Source organism: Neopsephotus bourkii, unplaced genomic scaffold (genome assembly GCF_033783945.1).
Source record: "Neopsephotus bourkii isolate Nb327-2 ecotype Australia unplaced genomic scaffold, CSIRO-AGI_Nbou_v1 NB_1767, whole genome shotgun sequence".
NCBI lineage: Eukaryota > Metazoa > Chordata > Aves > Psittaciformes > Psittacidae > Neopsephotus > Neopsephotus bourkii.
Window position 1 is genome coordinate 8,578,962 of NW_026902241.1, and position 19,096 is coordinate 8,598,057.

A 19,096-nucleotide genomic window follows, 5' to 3' on the forward strand; every position below is an offset into this window, starting at 1 on the left:
TCACACTTGGCTCTGCTGTGTGATCAGCCCTCAGCCAAGTACCACAGCTCTGGCCTGCGTGGTTTGCAGGGGAATAAGGCTGAGGGAAAAGGGTCCAGCAGTGGTGGGGTGTGCCCTGCCTGCTGCTTGGCTGCACAATGACAGCAGACAGCAGTGTGGGGTGGGGCAGGAGGGGAGGATGAGTGATAAGGGCTATGAAACCTGCTGCTGTGTGAATAAAACTTGATAAGAGCCAGGGCAGTGAAGCCCCAGTGAGGCCCTTCAGGACAGAAGCCTTCCACTCTCCTTTATGTGAGAGAAGAACTCCCGCTCTGCTTCCTCCATACACACACTTAGGAACAATCTCCCATGTGCCTTGGAGACTAGCTTTTAGGTGAAACACTTTGACATGAAATACACCTTTCCAGCCTGAGGACACCAGCATTCCAGAGATCTCAGGAAGCTTTAGGTTAAGGCCAAAATTTGGAATAGGAGAAACACTTGCAGACATGGCTGTGTGAAAGTAGTCAAAAACCAGCAAAATGACATCCCTCAAGCCAGCCAGCACAGCCTATACCTTGCCAGGGCCTGAGCAGGGAGGAGAGTATGTTTAAGGTAACAACAGGACCATGACCCTCTTAACAGGTGAGGGGAAATAAGAGGTGGGTGAGTATGTGTGCATGTGTGTGTGCAAAAGTCATCTGGCTGGCACCTGGCATACCCAGTGGTCCCATGCCCACAGCTGCCAGGATAAAGGGAGAGGCCCAGCTGGTCATGGCATGTGGTCATGAGCTTGCTGCCACCTGCTTGGCTTGAATGCCTTGGGTGCTTTGCCGCTGACAGGGGCAGGAGGTGGTGAACAGAGGTCCTTGTTGGCCTCCTCTTCTGCACCGGACCAAAGGTGTCAACATGGGAGCATCATTTGGTGGTGTCTCTGAAGGAAACTGGTTGATGTGAGCTGCTGTTCCAAGCAGCTGCTTTCCCCCATCCACTCACAACCCCCAAAACACTAGGACAGACCCATCCCCATCTTGACTTCTGCCTGTGAGGAACAGGGAAAGTGAAACTTTGAAGACTTTGGCCCACCAAGGCTTGGCAGCTTACAGCCATACAGCTCAAACCTCAGGAATCTCTCTACCTTATGGCCTGTTTACTTCTGCAGTAGCAGAATAGCTAGAAGCACAAGGCATTTAGATATGGGGAGTAGGAACCAGAGCTACCATTAGCTGATGGGACCAGATAGCAGCTTGGTGTGTTCTGCATTGAATGGAGGAGGAAGAATCTCCTGATGCTTCAGGTGCCTCTGAACATGGTCAGCAAGACCTTTCAAGACAGGAGCCAGTGTATTTTGCATCCCAGCAGCATGATGGCAAGAGTTTTGATTGCTTCACTGCTATTTGCATGGGCAGAAGGCTGGCAAAACTTAGCCACAGTTTACTTTTACTAGTTCTTATGTTCCACAGAAATGTTGTGGGCTCATGCTTCTGCTGGAAATGGTGGCATGACAACACGTGTAGGAGCATGGCAGTCTCTTCCCCACCTCTTTCCACTGATGAAATCTTTGTGCTCCCCCCTAAAACCAGAACTGTGCAAGCCATTCTGTACCTCCATAGCCTTCCCACAAAGCCCCAACCCATGTGACTGCTCGGTTGACTGATCAAAATGCCATCTGTGATTTTTCAGGGCAGTGGTGCACCTTCTTCAGGGCTTTAAATTTCTTTCATTAGATATAACTAGATGCAGTCAAAAAATTAAGCCTAAAATTCAGAGCAATTTTCTGGATTGCTATGGTCCAAAGCAAGAGTCACACAATCAGGGGACAGTTCTTCTCATCTAAGACGGTTATTTTAGTGAGAGACTGGCTTCTGGTCTCCAGTGACTGCAGAGGAAGTATGGATGACAAGGTCAAACCAGACACCTAAGTTTCAGCCTGATGAATCAGGGTGATGAACTTCACCATCACCTCTAGTTGAAACTAGCCTTTATGTATAATTTCTGTTTACTTTTACAGAAACCTATGCATAGTGAGCATGATAGGACTGCTGCTGTAAGCAATGGAAAGACGAGATATTAGGTCCAAAATGCCTGGGAATAGCCTACAGAAATGATGGCATTGAAGTATTGCCAGTGATTTTTAGCAAACATACTCAATTTCACAGTGGATCTGACAGCAAAATGTAAAAATGAGAAAAAAAAAGTTATTCTTGTTTCTTTTCCTCCCAATTTTTAATAGAGGGGTACAGACAATTTAAACCTGGATCTACACTTCTGTCTGCATGACTTCATGCAGGAGTGCTTAGCTCTGCCTTGGATTACTGCTTTTTGCTCATACACGAAGGACAGGCACGTAAGCACATGTCAGATTGCAAGCTGAAGCTGTGCTTTTCTTTCTGTGTGAACAAGCCCACCACCTTGCTGCTATGAAGCAGAGAAAAGCAGTAAAACCTGGGCTGCTTGAGCCCTGAGCAGTGTGAGAGGCCAGCTTCCATCCTGCCACTGCCCCCTCCTTCCAGCTGGCTGCTACCTGGGCTGCACCATTCCTGAAGGAGGCAAAGGGTTTTATTTGCTTTCCTATTTTACTGAGCAAAAGGTTGGCATAATCACCCCAAATCTATTTTTCCTAGTTTCTCTCTTCAACACCAATTCTTAATTCTCTGCACTATCAATCATGAAATACCACACGGAAGTCAGTACTTTGCCATGAAAAACAGGCAACACAGATGGCCTTTGGAAACTGGATATTTGAATGAATATTGCTGAGCCAAAGGGTTACAAGGAATGCCAAGTAAAGAATCTCTCACAGAGACCCACTAGAAGCATGGTAAACAGAAAATATAGAGCTGCTTCAGGGACTTGCCCATTCTGCTTGGTGCAAACATCTCACATCAAACAAAGAAGCAGCTCTACAGCCCACTGAAAGGAAAGCAGCTTACCAGTGGGAATGAATGCTCCTTGTGTCTCTTGAAAAGAGACCATGCTCCTGAACATTCAATTACGAACATCCCCCAACAAGCCAGCATCTCTGACAGTGACAGGTAGTGGTAATCCCAAAACAGACAGCAAGGAAGCAAAAAGCTGGAAAAAGAAGCTCCTTTCTTATTCCTCAGTTCAGGAAACATCACTTCTAATTTGTCTGACATTTCATGCTCATCACCCAGAGTGATGTGACTCAAACTGTTCCAGATACAATCATTGCTTCTTTAGTGACAAAGTGATCTCACTCATAGATCTCTGATGTAGGGAGATGAGGCATACAAAAACCAACTACAGAAGTAAGAGCTGTTTCTTGGAGTGCTTGGCAGACACCTGGTAACTAGGTGTGTTTGTGGTTCACAGTAACATTATGAGCTACTGCAGAGCTTTGGAAGGAAAGGTGATAATAGCCTTTAGTGGCTCATTGTGGCTAATAAAACATGTAAAAGTAAGTAACAGCTTTGTGAGCTCACCTCTCTGTGGCATCATACACTCAGATCAGGTAGCAGAGGCTTGGTTAACACTATTACATACGTTGCCAAATCACTGAATCCCTTTGTGTTCTTAACAATAATCCATCTAAGAGCTGATGCGGATGTTTACCATTTTACAGTATAAGAAACACAAAGTATTAGAGTGGTTACAAATCACACTAGTGGCTTTGTAATTTGCTTCCAGGTGACCAACATCAACTGTGTACATAAATACGTTGTCATTGTTGCTTCACATGGCTTCCCCATGAACAAATACAGTAGTTGTCTTAGGATTTTAAGTGATCCCAGGGGCAAGGAGATATAGTGTGTATCAGTATGTAAGAAAGGAATGTTTGAGACAATCCCACTATTCCCTTGGCATTGCTACACACTAAAATCTGGAGATGTTTCTGTGTTTAAACTGGGATCTCAGATCCTGGCAGACTACAGAGTGACAGATGAGAGATTAATACCTGTCATGCCAGGAAACAGCTTTAAGATTTCACAACCCCACATGTCCTCTACAAAGAGTGAGAGAAAGGCTACCAGTATCATTTAAATCACTCAATACCACTCTGAAAAGGCATCCTTTCAGTTAATACATATTCTAGGACAACAAGCATGATGCACAACTATTCCAACCAACCTATAAATCCACACCCATTAAAGCAAATTACAACATAGTTCTCCCTTAGTAAGTTATGGGTTAAATGTGTCCAATATTACAAAATAATTTCACAATTACAAGTGACCTGCTTTGTACATTTACATTTTTCTATACAGTGGACCAATATAGCACATAAGTGCTTGGAAGTGCTGCCATAATTGGTGCTGCTTTCTCTTGCAGCAAGGGCTGAGTTTGGGTCAGTTATCTCCATAGAACAGTTTCACTTAATGAGAAAGAAGTGACCCAGATTTCAGATGAAATTAGTAAGCTGAAAATTCTCAGGGTTGTTGCCATAGCTACTTGAAACCTCCTGTTAAAGAAAGGTACCAAGAGAGGGAGGAGGAAGAGAAGGAAAAAGTAGGAAGAGTGCAGTATCACGATCAGGGTTAAACCATGTGATAGAGAGAGGCAATGATCTTGAAGGAGCAAGACTTCAGTGATAACACACAGAGCAGGTTATCCAGGAAGCCAGTATTTTTGCCTTGTAGTTAGGGTTGATTCTATAGACATTGGTTATTTTTAAGTGGTTAACACAGTGACTAAACACAATGCACTGGCAGCTATTATATCAGCTAAGGCAGAAAGGTATCCAGTAGGGAAAGATTTCTCACAATTCATTTAATAAAGCAATGACCTCATTTTAGAACACCAGAATGCTTGTTTTTCCACTTTATAAATAGTGAAGCTTGCAGCAATCATATTTAATCAGAATAAACATTTTAGTGTCTGAATAAGTTAACAGCAGAAATACTCCAGCTTTATATAAGCACAGCCGTAGACATACTACATTAGATAGCATTGTTGCCCAATTGCAGACGGGATCAAAATACCCAGTGATATACAGGCTGAAAAGCTAACACAGCCGGTGACTGTGCTTATAAGTCTTTCCTGTTACCATTTTATATTGTTGGTAGCCTGTCATTTTAGCTCAGGGAAGGCACTGGAGTAGTTGAGAAAATTGCTCTGTTCTAATCTGATACTGTATTTTATAAACACTTCTATATCAAAATCTGTCTTGGTCCCAGGGAGCAAAGGACTCTTTCTTTCTTGCAGCCTTCTCTCAATCTGTAAACATATTGAGACTTTTTCTGTCCCTTCCCCCCTCCAGTTCTCTGTATTGGCGTCCTTGCTCAGATAGCATCATTGTGCTTTGTAGGGAGAACAAAAGATAACTCACGATGCTAGTGGAGAACTATGTTTTACTAAGAATGCATTTTCTCTGAGAACTGTCAGGCTGTATGTGCAGTACTGTGGCTGAGTGTTTTCTGCTGGTTTTAGAGTAGAGAAAGCTCACTTGTTCACACAAGTTATAGAGACAAAATTCAAAAATATATATATACACACACCATACATGGCAGCATGGCTTAAATGATTATATAGCATAAGAATTGTGGGAAGTCCAGGGGAGACTCCCACACTGGAGATATTCAAGGCCCGCCTGGACAACTTCCTGTGTGATGTACTCTAGGTTACCCTGCTCTTGCAGGGGCTTTGGACCAGATGATCTCTTGAGGTCCCTTCCAACCCTTGGGATTCTGTGATTCTGTGAAGTTGAACAAAATTCACTATAGGCAGCTGTTGTTACACTCATTAAAGAAGCCTTGTGTTAACTCTTCTGACCCCACAATTACAATTATCGCTTTCTGTCTATTTATTACAGCGCTACCAAATGACCTCCACATTTGACTCAAATCAGCAAGCTTCCAGCTCGTGGGCACATAGAAACATTTCTGTTATTGTACAACCTGATGGGCTGTGAGACACCCATCCCCAGGCCTGAGTTCTCCATCCCAGGCTAGGGCTTTGTCCCTTGAAGTCCCATGAAGGATGCTTTGTTCCACCCATTCCCTTTTTTTTTGTAGAAGCCTGTATGGATCACAGGAAGAATCACAGGTTTAAAATCTCAAAGCAAGTTAGAGTCCACTTTCCACCTGCAATTCACTTTTGTACTTACCCAGTATGAAAGAACTTGAGCCTTGTCATGGTGAATGGATAGAAAGGTATGGAAGAAAAAAGTAGAAAGAAATACATAAGAAACTATTGTGCAGGGAACTACCAGGAAAATAAGGAAATAAAGTCCTGTAAACAGTATTCCTTAGGTGGGGAAGTTAAGACAGTCAACAGCTAATGAACAGAGATAAGAGCACCATGTAGGGTTAGAGTATTACATGTATTACAAACTTTACCCAAGAACAGACAAAACCACCACATTTCATACCTTTGAAGTTTAACACTCCTAGAGGTTTTTTTTTTTTCTCCAGAAATAAGAGAACAAGGTGGCAAGATAATCGGTTATCCTTATCTGCTTGCATCTCACTCATTTATACACAAGTCTAACACTTCTATTCCGTGAGATGGGGATGGAAAGAAGATGACTACTTCTGTCACACGACAGCAGTATTGAAAGAACAGCTCAGTGCACCAACTTTTCTAAAGCAACAAGTAGCAGTCAGTATTAAGTTTTACCTATACAGCAGAGCATGCACTATAAGCCTCATGTATGCCCATTACAAAATTAAGCCACTGTGCAATTTGGATCACAATACCAGTCTACAATTAAAGCAAATCTTTTAATTGACCACCTTATTTCTAGCAGACAATATGCAATACTTACTCAGCACAATGAGAGCCCTGAATTCAACCTTGACTATCACAGCAAGAATACTCAGTCAGGTACCCACACTCTTTTTTTGGGGGTGGCAGAGAAGTGATAGGTGTTAAGATCCAGAGGACACTTGCCTAAACATAGTATATACAAAGGATAATAACTTACTTTTCCAGCCTGTTTATGCTTAATGCTGTTACAGTAATTAACTGATACCCCATACTGAAAATTCAGTTCAGGATCTAGTATCACAATATGACAAAGCTTTTCAAAATGTTGAAAGAATTTATTGCCATTTGGAACATGTTTATTGTTCAAAAACACTGAACTGAAATAAAATCCATCACGTACATTCTTTGTTATCTATATCTTTACAGCAATGTAATTTTCAGGCAGGTCATGCAGGGAAGCCACTCTCCCAATGACATAAAAAACTACTGAAAGGCACCTTGTGTCTTTCAGATCTTAGACTCCAAACAAATTAAGTTTTTGTCTGTGTAAGGATTACATACATCTAGAGCAACTCAAATAGTAGGAAAAAATAAAATCTACTTAGAACTTCTTAAAGAACAGTACCAGACCTTGTTGCTTTCATTCATTCAGTGCTATGCTTTTGCTCTTCCAAGTCCTCTTAAAATAATGTGTGACTTAAAAACGGGTATTAATGAAGTCTCTTTACTGAGACAAGGCATGCAGTAAGGGAAGAAGGATAGCCGGTCACTTCCAGGCTGCCTAACTACACATTTGTTCTTGTAGATTAGCAAGCCACTGCTTAAGTTAAAAAAAAAAAAAAAAAAAGAGACAGGAATGAATGCACCCAAGTTAAATGGCTTTTAAGAATCTTAATACCATGATACCACCTACAGTTACTAAGCCATCATACACCGCTTTTGTAGACTGTTAGAAAAAAGTTGATTTTCAAATATTGCTTGTTATTCAGATGTCTAACTTTTTATTCAAAGGGTAGTTATTAAGGACCTGTAAGGCAGCAAAACTTCAAATGCAATGGTTTACATTGCTGAATATTATTCTCAAAAAGGCAAGATAAAAAAAATCAGTAGGATTCTTGATGGGGTCATTCATAATAGGTGTTTGTTTCAACCCCATTGTAACTGTCACAGGAACTGTAGATGGCAAGTCTTCCTTGGTTGTAATTCAGGATAAGCATATTCCATGGCTTACTTCAACTTAGATATTTAGTTCTTTTTCTCAAATCTGCCAAGAGAAGATAAAGTTTTACAGGAGTGATTATTTAACTAGAATTGCTATAAAGAGTCTGGACTTAAAACAGAACTTCAGTAATGAAAGACATTTGGCCAGTTACTTATGGAAAAGCATGTTCATTTGCAGTTTTGCTCACTTTTTAATTTATAGTTCAGGAGGCTTCATCATCCCATTACTCCCCATCAATTTCTTGGATCCAAAGTAAAAAGAGCCAGAATCCTGACTCATGATCACTGCCTAGGGCAGTGTCTGCACTACTTGCTACCCAATGAGGGTGTGAGACTGCTTGCAGGCTAGTCCTCAGTCACACTCAGTTGTATCTACCTGACATATAGAAGGGTCAGCTTAGAGAGGTTTTCCTTAATTTCTGTTTCAGATATACAACCCCTTCCAATGTTTCCATCTCAAAAATTAGTTACTGAGACTGACACATGCAGACTAATCAACATAATACATGAAACAAACCCCAGAGTAGCCAGCAGCTGCATAAGACCTATCTACATCCATGAACATAAGGGTTTTCAGTCTTTTCTGTGTATCCCTCGGAAGTGTCAAAGGGAGTGCAAGGCAACAAGTCATAATTAGCCTACTGACAACAAGCTTGTTAATGGGTTTTCAAAAGGTAATGATGTTACACAAGTTCAGAAGCCATGCAAGGGTTTCCACTACAGTTAGAAATCTACTAACAGAGTATTCCAAGAGCCATCAGTTTATGACTTCCATTTTTTGATATGTAACTTGCCTGTATTTGATCAGTCGTCCTCCTTGAATAAGTTGTGCAATTTCATTAGTGAAGTGGCATGCAAAAAGAAGCCAGTTCCTTGGCTGCACTTTGTAGGCAAATCTCATGAAAGCCAAAGAGTAAAAACAGAGTGCTGCAAAACATGGTAGATATCATTAGTAGATTTTTAATACCTGCATTTTGTTGAGACATAATTTTCATACTAGTGGAATGTAATGACAGTTACAATGCTTCCCACTTCTTTTAAGTTTCCCAACAGTCCTACAAACATGTCCACATTAATGACCCAATGAAGGAAAATATACACCAGTACTCATTTCTGCAACACAAAAATATCTACAGGGCTATAGCTTTCCACAAAAAAACTGTTCCCTCATATGCTTTCCTGTGATACAACTGAGTCTTTAGTTGGTTACCTGTTCTGGCTTCAGCTGGGATAGAGTTAACATTCTTCCTAGTAACTGGTACAGTGCTGTGGTTTGGCTTTTGTAGGAGAATAATGTTGATTATACACCAATGTTTTAGTTGTTATTAAATAGTACCTTCCCTGATTAAGGACTTTTCAGTCTCTCATGCTCTGCCAGTGAGGAGCGGCACAAGAAGCCAGGAGGGAGCAGAAACAGGACAACTGATCCAAACTACCTGAACAGGTACATCACGCCCATTATATAAACTGAGGGGGGAGGTGGGAGATGGCCAGGAGCAGCCAATCACTGCTTGGGAACATACTGAGCATTGGTCAGTGGGTGGTTAGCAACTGTACTGTGTATCACTTGTTTCTTGAATCTTACTCCCTTCTCTTTTTCCTATTATTTTTATTATTATGCTTTACTTTCAGTTATTAAACTGTTATTATCTCAACACACAGGTTTTGCCTTCTTCCAATTCTCCTCCCTATCCCACAGAGGGAGCTGGGGGAAGGGAAGAAGTGAGCAAGCAGCTGTGCAGTACTTAGTTGCCAGCTGGGGTTAAACCACAAGACTACCTAAACTATCTCAGGCAGAGAAGAGTTAATCCCAATGAGACATGGCCTGTTTTATACAATTATTCTGACAACTTCTAGGACAGAGTATTTTTAAAATACTAATTACTTAGATACAGTTCTTGCTGGGAACATTTTAAAATGGACTTTTAAGAGAAGGCAGTTTCTATCCCCAAGAAATCATGAACACTGAGAAGCATAAAGCTTTGTTATCTGCTTTCCAGTAATGTAAGAAGCAATTTTAATCTACTCTGTCATAATTGCATTTAAATACAGGAAATTACAACCAAAGATGTCAGTAGCTTTGCAAAGTTCTGGCAGGCTTAAAGAAAAAAAAAAAAAAAGTGAAATTAACTGTCCAAGGAAAATGGTCTCTTTTAAAGTACAGAACCTAAAAGATGGGAGAAAAACATTTGTACACACACCACCCTATGTATATATATAAAAATTAAGCATGTCTCAACTTGGCTGAACTGGGTAGCTGCCACCAAAACACTATTTGCAAAACAGTTTCACTATGCCAGAGACTATTCTAAGCGGTCTTCCATACTGAAGAAGCTGATTAGGACACTGAATTACTGTAAGCAGTAAGCAGAACCTAGTGTAAATTTGCATAACCCAAAGCTATTTGCTTGGGAAAAGAAGAATTAATCACAATTATTAACTGAGTTAAGGAAGAAAGTAACCAAAAATTAAGCTACTAAATTAAAGCTACCAGATTTATGATACTACAGAAGAATTTGAATGTAGGGACAGAGATATACGCAAAAAGCTACACATAGTCCAGAAAAGGTGGAAAAAATACTTCTCACTATTCCATTAAGAATGACACTAGCCTCTCACAGGCAACTGCTTTGCAAGGAGTTCCTCTCCCTTAACTGCTTTTTGCACTTTGAAGATCAACCATTGCCATTTCTTCACTTTGTCAGTATTGGTATTTAAGTCTCACACTAACCATAAAACATCATTGTTCTTCATACAAAGAATAAAGTTAGGGAAACAAGTACATTCTGAACTAGTGTGCATAGCAGTATAAGACACTAAAAGAATTGTTCTTTAGGAGCAAGTCTGGTGATCAAAACTGCCGAGATTCAAGACCAAATTACGGGACAGCTTTTTGGAAAAAAAAAACCCAAAACCCACCACTCTACAACTTTCCAGTGCCTCAGTTTTCAAGTGGCCTCTGAAGTCCGATAACAAGATATTTGATATCTGTATCTGCTTTAATCACAAGTTTGCAGGCAACTAGTAATGCACCACTTGACAAATTATTAGTTGCCTGAAAGAAACCTGAAAGGAAAATGTGTGTGCTGTAGTCTGTTTATTAACAATTAGTTTATCTTGGGTCTTACCAAATGTCATTCGGCCACTAACGATTTCTGGCGACTTCTTCATATCATTAATAGCAGCAATAGGAAGTCCCCAGTTGGCAACTGGCCCCCAAAAGTGCTGCAAAGACAGAAAATGAAAATAAAGTTATACAGAAACACAGACCTCCTATGGTATTCTTATAGATCTCCTTAGCCACACAAAGCTTCAGAGGACAGGGTTAATGGTAAAATTCCATGTAAAGATACAGACTACTTTCGACATAAGGGAGAAAAACTAAAAAAAACCCTTCTTTCAGCAGGATCTAGCCTTCAGGGTGGAAGGAACAGGAACCCACTCTGAATCTTCTTGCAGACTGGAGAGGAACTACTGAAATGCAGTTTTGTGTAATTATACCTCAGCCATCACTGAGCAGTCTGATCAGTATAATCATATAACAATGATTTACAGCTCACTTCCATGCAGAGAATTAGTATTCATCTCTTTCAAATAAGGCTCCTCAAAAATGTAATGAAAACACAAGGACTTGCTGAATTGAAGAACTGGAACTGTTTTCACGTTATGCCTAGGATGAAGAAATGCTCATCAAGCAGCTTCTTCCAAGTGCTTACAACACCTCTTGAAAGAGCAGGGCCATGCAACCAAACCAAGCTGTTACCTAAAACTTCATCTGCAATTGCCAAAACAACCTGATGGCTACCTAAAGCTCAGTGATTAGACAGATCTAAGATTAGAGCAGTTGGCTACAGGTATGTACACAGAAAAACAGAGACAAGAAGCAGAAAGAATCAATTAAAAAAAACTGATGAGAGCTCAATTTGATGGGTATTGTCTGAAAGACTGAGAAGAATAGTCTCCTGAGTCAAATATCTCCTATTGCTACAAGTTAAAAAGCCTTCAGTAGCATTCCTTCCACAGAATATGCATGCAGTACTTGAATCAGCTTCTCCTAATGGGAAACTATGGATGTGCAAAAGTAACTTGTCCAGATATGGAAAAAGAGAAGCACCTTGCAAGAAAAAGCTCTGTAGATTCCAACTTTATCCATTCTTTTGATACTTCCTCTAAAATGGAACACTGAAGATACCGCAACAATTTTGAATTGTTAGACAACATTTAAGTTTCTTGCAATTTTCATTCAAAATACTCTAACCAGTCTGGATACTAGCTTGTCAACACTACAGTAGTATTAAAAGCCATGCCTGCTTCCTGCAGATTTGGGCTGCAATACAAGAAACTGAACTAAAAAGAAAAAAAGCATAGAAAAAGTGAGTTGAGTGGTACACGTCATTTTGAAAGTTTAAGTGCAATATGCAAAACAATGTCATATTTCTGCAAATGTCTACAGAACTGACACTGATCCAAACCTAGGTTTATAATAAGAGTATGTCAAAAGATACAATAAACGCATTTGTTTACTATATTCCTACTGATAGGAAAATTGACATCTAATGGTTAAAGCCTCTCAAGTATGTGAGAGGTACCATGGAATAACTGAGAAGTTGCATGGCTACACTGCATTTAGACTGTACAGCTATAATTAAATAATGTAAAAAAAAAAAGTAACACCACTTACACACAAGGTGTTGCAACAAAAACATTCATAGAAAACAGTCATGAGCACACAACATATTGTTTAAATAAGTTTAGAGGCTTTAATGTAGCTATTTAAATAAAGTACAGCAAGAGAACCAGAAACAAACATCTAGTCATAACTATAATTATTTATACAGTAAGACAGCAAGACAACTTGTGTAAGCATTACCACACTATAGCAGACTGGAAACGAGAACTGGTAAGGCAGTTCATGTACTCATTGAGGTTTTTAGTCATTCCAGGAGTCTTATTTAAAGAACTGTAGTTTCAGAAGAATAAGTCTTTACAGCTCTAAGCTTGACTTTTTGAATCTATGAAACAGATCTGGAAGTCCTAGTGATGACTTTTTCTTACTTAATTCAACTGCTATTAGAACAGACAAATAACACATCATAGACTATGGATCACTTCAGGCTCAGGCTGCACAAGCTGAAGAATCATCAGTTTATATCCCAGGAGCACTGCAGCAGTAACTCTCCTCTGCTGACCAGGGAGGTAGACTTAGAACCTGCTCACTTGAGATGGTTATCCAGTTTTAAGTGCCTCCAGGCAGCCAGCCTTTGAAGTTTCAACACAAGAATTAAACTACACCTATACAGTTTGCCTCTGGTCTACACAGATGAGCCAGTCCTCCATAACATTATAATTCACAGTATAACACACATAAAAAAGAAAACCACCCACTCCCAGTTTCAGAAGCAAACTAAAAGACTGAAGAAAAGAGTCCAAAGTGAGAGTTATTATGTCAGGCAATAAATGGTAACATAAAGCTGGTTAAAAAATAAACCAGGTAGTTTGGTTATGAACCAGTATTGTCGCTATGCAGAAGAATGGCTATAGCTCCACCTGATCTCTGTATCAAAGGGTATGGAAAAAATTAAGCCCCTTTACTTTTGTAGTGATTGCTTTAGGAGACATTGTGAAGGAGCTAATGTTTAAATTAAAACGTTTGCAAATTAACTCTTACTAGTGCATCACTCCTGGAAGTCTGCAGTATACTTTCAGATGCAACCAAGATCATAACAGTGCTGAGGAAAAAAGGCTGCAAGTTACTGAAGTCATATTTGAAATTAGAAGTCCCCCCCCCTTTTCTTACCGTACTGTTGAAGTGGGCCATCATTTTCCATTCAAAAATTACATGGAAGAAAGAAGAAAAAAAGTGTTAGTTTCTTTCATAATCAGCATAATGAGAAGTGCATCACAAACTGAAGATAGGTAGGAGTCAGAAAACTGTGATGCCATTAACCTTGATTAACGTAGCAGTATTAAAAATTCCATTTCTCTCAAGAGCTGTCTTTGTGACAACTGTTGGCTGCCTAGTATCTTTTTCATAGCAAGATAAAATCCTGTTATAGTCTGTGGAAGACATTTATCCTCTATAGTCTTCAAAGCATCTGAGATGCTACCCCAACTAGTTTAAAAGGACAAACATTTTTGACACAACAAGGTTTGTCATGACAAAACTAAACAGCTACAGTTCCTGTGGGAGCTTTAAAGAACTTGGAATTCTTCATACATCCGTTGTACTACATAAGTAGGTGAAACCAAATACTGCCAAAGATCTGTTACTAAGTTTAGTCCAACCGTGGCTGTACCAGACATAAGCTATATTTTCAGTGATGTAATATACATATTTTCAGTGGTCTAACATGCAATTACACTCCAGTCATGTATGGGGTTCATTTAAGTGATCATCTAGGTACCAAGTTATGTAATAACTAACATGGAAGCTAGACTACAGCATATATTTAAGATTGCTTGCTACTCTTTTTAAAACGTTTCAGAATTTTTAAGCATCCTTTTTCCAAAGATACTGATAGGACTCCATTTAAATCATGACTTACAAGAAACCAGCTACTAACAGAAAGCCTACTGCTGCAGAACACTTAAGTCACCTCCCTCACACTGATTTCCATATTCTTAGAGCACTGTTATACAAATAGCTATGGCAAGGGAACAGCCAGGTCTAACTCAGGCAGTCACACTGGCTGCCTTTGAATCAGCCTGTGGCTTGTAACAAGATGCTTAGTGTCCTTGATTAGTCTAACCACTTTTTCTTGTTGTTTTCTTATTAACTGAACTGCAGCAATAGTTAAATGAAGTAAACAACTGCATACTTCCCCCCCACCCCAATAAAAACTTAAATAAGCAAGTTCAAATATGTCTCCTGGCATGCTTGGGTTTGTGCCAACAAAAGTCAGCCTTGATTTTTAAATTGGAAGTTGTTTTCAGTCAAGTAAAAGCCTAAAATAGAATCAAAGTGATGCTATTTTAACAGAGTAGGCAGCTCTGGCTAAGATCATCCTCACATTCACGTGAGACTGGTACAGTTATTATACTCAAGAGAGCAGATAAAGGTCATATAGAATCACAGAAGCAGGCATCCAGCCCCAAAGCTCTACAGCCAATACAGCTACAACAAATGCACCATAACCAATAGCAAGGACACTGCAACAAGTGTGCTCATTTATTCCTGACTCCATTTCAAATTAGCAGTTATGAAGAACTACACTGAATCCCCTGACAAAGGGAACACTTCATACTAACATTTCCAGAACTGTGGGAAGAGTTGCTGAATTTACCCATCCAGTTTCTGTGCGTCTGCCTTCTGTATAAGTCCCTGGACATAACAAGAGGAACTGACAGCTGATCAACACCTTACATTGCTACTACAATTCACTCCAAAATGGCTATATTGAGAAAGATTTATTTTTTTCCAAAAAATTTCACGTATGTATTTTCTTCATACTGGTAATCAGGATATTAACAGGCCAGAGGCCATCCTGCAAATACAGATGAAGTGTCACCCCTCTGTTCCCCCACACTGCCATCCCCTAAGAGGAGATGGTATTACCCTTCTGCAAAAGATTGTTCAATTCTCGGAGCATACAAGACTGAGACAGCAGGAACAGTGTCCTTCAGTTTCTCACACAGACCAGTAGAGGAAGTAGAGGACTTTTTTTTTTTTTTTAAATGTTCTTGTGTTTAAATATTTACTAATGAAAACAGAATATCAGTTAATTCTGTTTATATTACCAATGCTAACTCTCCTAAAGTTCATTTCAGTTAAAAGAAAGGTCCTAGACAGTTTACATCAATGTAAGTGCTCAAGCTTTACAAGGAAGGAACTATTTCAAAGCCACCTAAATTAACAATAACTACATTTGCATTATTGCTGAGTCATCAGGAAGAGATATTTCAGAAGTGCCTCAGAAGACCTAAGTCTCCATGCTTATATTTCTATTACCGGAAGATTTTGGGACTCCTTGGTATTCCTTACGCAACTCAAGTATTTTACATTTCTACCACAAGACAATGCCAGAACTTGCCTAGAGTGGTGTATATAGATCTCTTTCAAAAAAAGAGAAAGCTGCTTCACTCGATGTTTTTCAGAAGCTATTGGTTTAAATCATTAGAAGAGAAAGTAAGAGGATTCAGTTGCATACTATTAATGGAATAGATAATATAACTTTAGTGACATTTGACATTTTTAGGATCTATAGAAAAAAAACCCATGCAACTTCAAGATCATAATATATAGAGCTACCAGACTTTCACAGGCCAATCAGCAAGTTTTACATTAACATTACTGCTGCATTTTACAAGAACCAAAAGCCTAACTACAGCTAACATTCTAAGTTGACTTTAAAGCATTAAAGACAACAGTTAGGGTAAATGCGTACTTACATGATTTACAGTCATTCAGATCCCTATTAATCACCACTTAGGAGAAGCCAGATTTGAAATTGACAGAATAATTAATTATTAATGACAGTTTTAAAAGCAATTTATCTTGGTTCTTTGTGCATGATCCAAAAGCTAACCTGATGTAATGCAAGTCTATTGCCAGATATATCCACCTGAGAAAGGCAGCATGCATTCATTATGCTTGCTTTCATGTTTTCAAGTTATAAAGCTGAAACTGAAGCTACTTACTTCAATAGAGGTCTGCAAGTTTTGATTGCCCTAAGCCATAATAATGGAACATGCAATTCCACCTCTTTGTGTAACTTCAGTTATTCTATTTGGGGTCAAGGATTTTACAGTTAAATACTGGTATCACAAGCAATCTCTCAATTCATCATTTCCCATAAAAAACTTTCACATTTATAAGCCCTTGCTTCACTGCAGTCATTAGATGCTGATGTTTAGAGCAGATACCATAATCTTAGAGCTCTGAGGAAAAACTCTTACTCAATGAGCACAGCAAGACTATAATTTTCTTCAGGATAATCCCACAGTCTGGGGAAGCAAAAACCTTCAGGAAAGAATGTAACGAGATAACAGCTCAAAGTACATACACTCTATTCCTTCTATAGAGAAGACAGACTGTGGTCTTTTATTTACATGTTATCTAAATTTTAAACTCAACATAAAGGCAACAACTTAAACAAGTAAGCAAGAAACAATGGTAAAAGGCCATACCATGCAGAACCACTGACTTTAGCTCTTATGACGCTCAGAAGTGCAAATTAACCAGGTATCTTTGTACGCAACACTAGAATACCAGAGACTTATCCTTTTTTGCAATACAGTCTTATAGCTTATTTCAAGACTAGAAATAGGATGAAATATCCTGAAAAGGTTTATTTTGTCTACCTTTTCAGTCTTCATCAAGAACATACATATTTCCAGCAAGTAACTGTGGTGGTGTTCAGAAGCTGCCATTATCTTCTCTGGATTTTTGTTTGTTTGTTTTCTTAGGTATGAAGCATACTGCTGCTTTGCTAGCTATTTATCTACTTTACTTGAATTCTATTCAGTGAACTAAATGTTAACATCAAAGCGCACCTATAAAGCTTACATAATATCATGAAGACTTTCAGAAGGAATCCACACAGAAGCCTGATTTAACCTTCTTTTGTTTTGCTTCAGGGATGTTCTCTTCCTTCTCATAACTCATCTTTTTGCCCCACTGTCTCGATGGAACTTGATTTTGCAAGTGCCAAACAAACCCTTTTGTTTCCTAAACTGTTATATTATAATCCCTCTTCCATGCAGGCTTACACCATCTGCTACTTTCACCAAGACTGTTTCTCAGATAAACAGATGCCTGCCTACATACTTGCTCAATATCAAACATCAGTTGAAATACATGTAGGTAGAACAGCAAGCAACACCTATACTGAAAGGTTGCTCAACCACCTGTATTAGAAGGGCCCATTTTTATTTGTTTTCTTTGTCAAGCTGCTTGTCAGCCAAAGAATCTCTATTCGAGACCACTCCATAAGCATTTCCACCAGATTTAAGCAAACACGCTGCAAGTGCATCTTTAGGAGATTCCTGTGATTTCACTTCGCGATGCCATTCCTCTCACCAGAGCACACAAGCTGGAGCTTGACAAAAAAAGTACTGAGCTGTTTGAGAAGTGACTAAAGCCACGTGCCCATGAAATCGGGGCTTTAACAAGCCTCTGGAAAACGTACATATTTACACATAGACACTTAAATATGCGGTCTCAGGACCGCATCTGTTAAACTCGCTTCTGCACACAATAAGAGCAAAGCTGCTTTTGCCCTGATTGCAGGCAGCGGCCGGAGGGCCCGTATCCCCGGCTCCTGCGCCTGCTGCCACCTGCCCCGGAGACAGGGCACCGCTCCGGGCTGGTCCCACAGCCGACAGAGGAAAGGTCACACTGAAGTACAGCTGCCGCAGATTCAAACCGTGCCGCGTCGCTTCAAGGTCAAGCCCGGTTTCCGCGCGGTGGGGCGGGCGGCTGACAGCCCCGACAGCCTCCGCAAGGCACGGGGCGCCTCGCTGCCCTCCGCCATCCACACCAGCACGTCCGGGCCGGCTTCGCCCTCCCGCGCTCCCTCCTGCCCCGCGCAACTACCGCCGAGGGCGAGCTTGGTAGAGGTCAAGCGACACCGCCCGGCCGCAGCCACCATCTCGGGTGCCCCAAGACAACGGGTAGAAGAGCTTAGGGAAGAGACGCCGGTCGCCACTGCCCGCCCAGGCAAAATAGGAGTGAAGCCACCCGAGGCAGAGGCGGGCGCGGCAGCCGGCAACGACCCCCGAGCCGCGCTCCACTCACCTCATGAGGTAGTCCCTGAACTCCTTGCTGCGCAGGTAGTCCACGGCCTTGCGGCCCAGCGCCCCCGCCATGGCGACCCTCAGCAGCAGGTAGCGCCCAGCCCGCGCGCCTCCCACCACTACCGGCACCAGTGACAACTCCTTCACCCCACCGAGCCGGCGCCCGCTTTACGGCAGCGCCCTCACCACCGCCCCCTACGTCACCATGGCGCTCTTGGCACCTATTGGCCGCAGCGGCCCCGCCTCCCTCCTCCCGGCCTCCGAAACAGAGAAGGTGACCGTGGGGAGGGGGAAAGGCCGTAAAGCAACGTGGAGGGAGGAGGGGGAGAAATTGTCGCAAACCGCGAAGAGGAGGGTCGCCGGTGGTTGAACTGTCAGCATTCCTCTGCAGCCCGTAGGGCAGAGCCGCACGACGGCATTCCAAGTTCCTATTGGCTACCCGGAAGCAGCTGGTGGCTTCCCATTGGCTGATGAGGGGCGCATCCCGCCCCCC

The 19,096-nt window shown here is 41.0% G+C and overlaps 1 protein-coding gene across 1 annotated transcript; it reads right to left on the reverse strand.

Moving 5' to 3' along the window:
* Nucleotides 1-6,962: 6,962 nt before the first annotated feature.
* On the reverse strand, nt 6,963-18,735 carry MPC1 (mitochondrial pyruvate carrier 1). Its single transcript, XM_061378768.1, is given in 3 exon segments — nt 6,963-8,796; nt 10,998-11,094; nt 18,601-18,735. Coding segments are annotated over 3 exon segments (342 nt in total). The 5' UTR covers nt 18,676-18,735; the 3' UTR covers nt 6,963-8,626.
* Between the last annotated feature and the right edge of the window lie 361 nt (nt 18,736-19,096).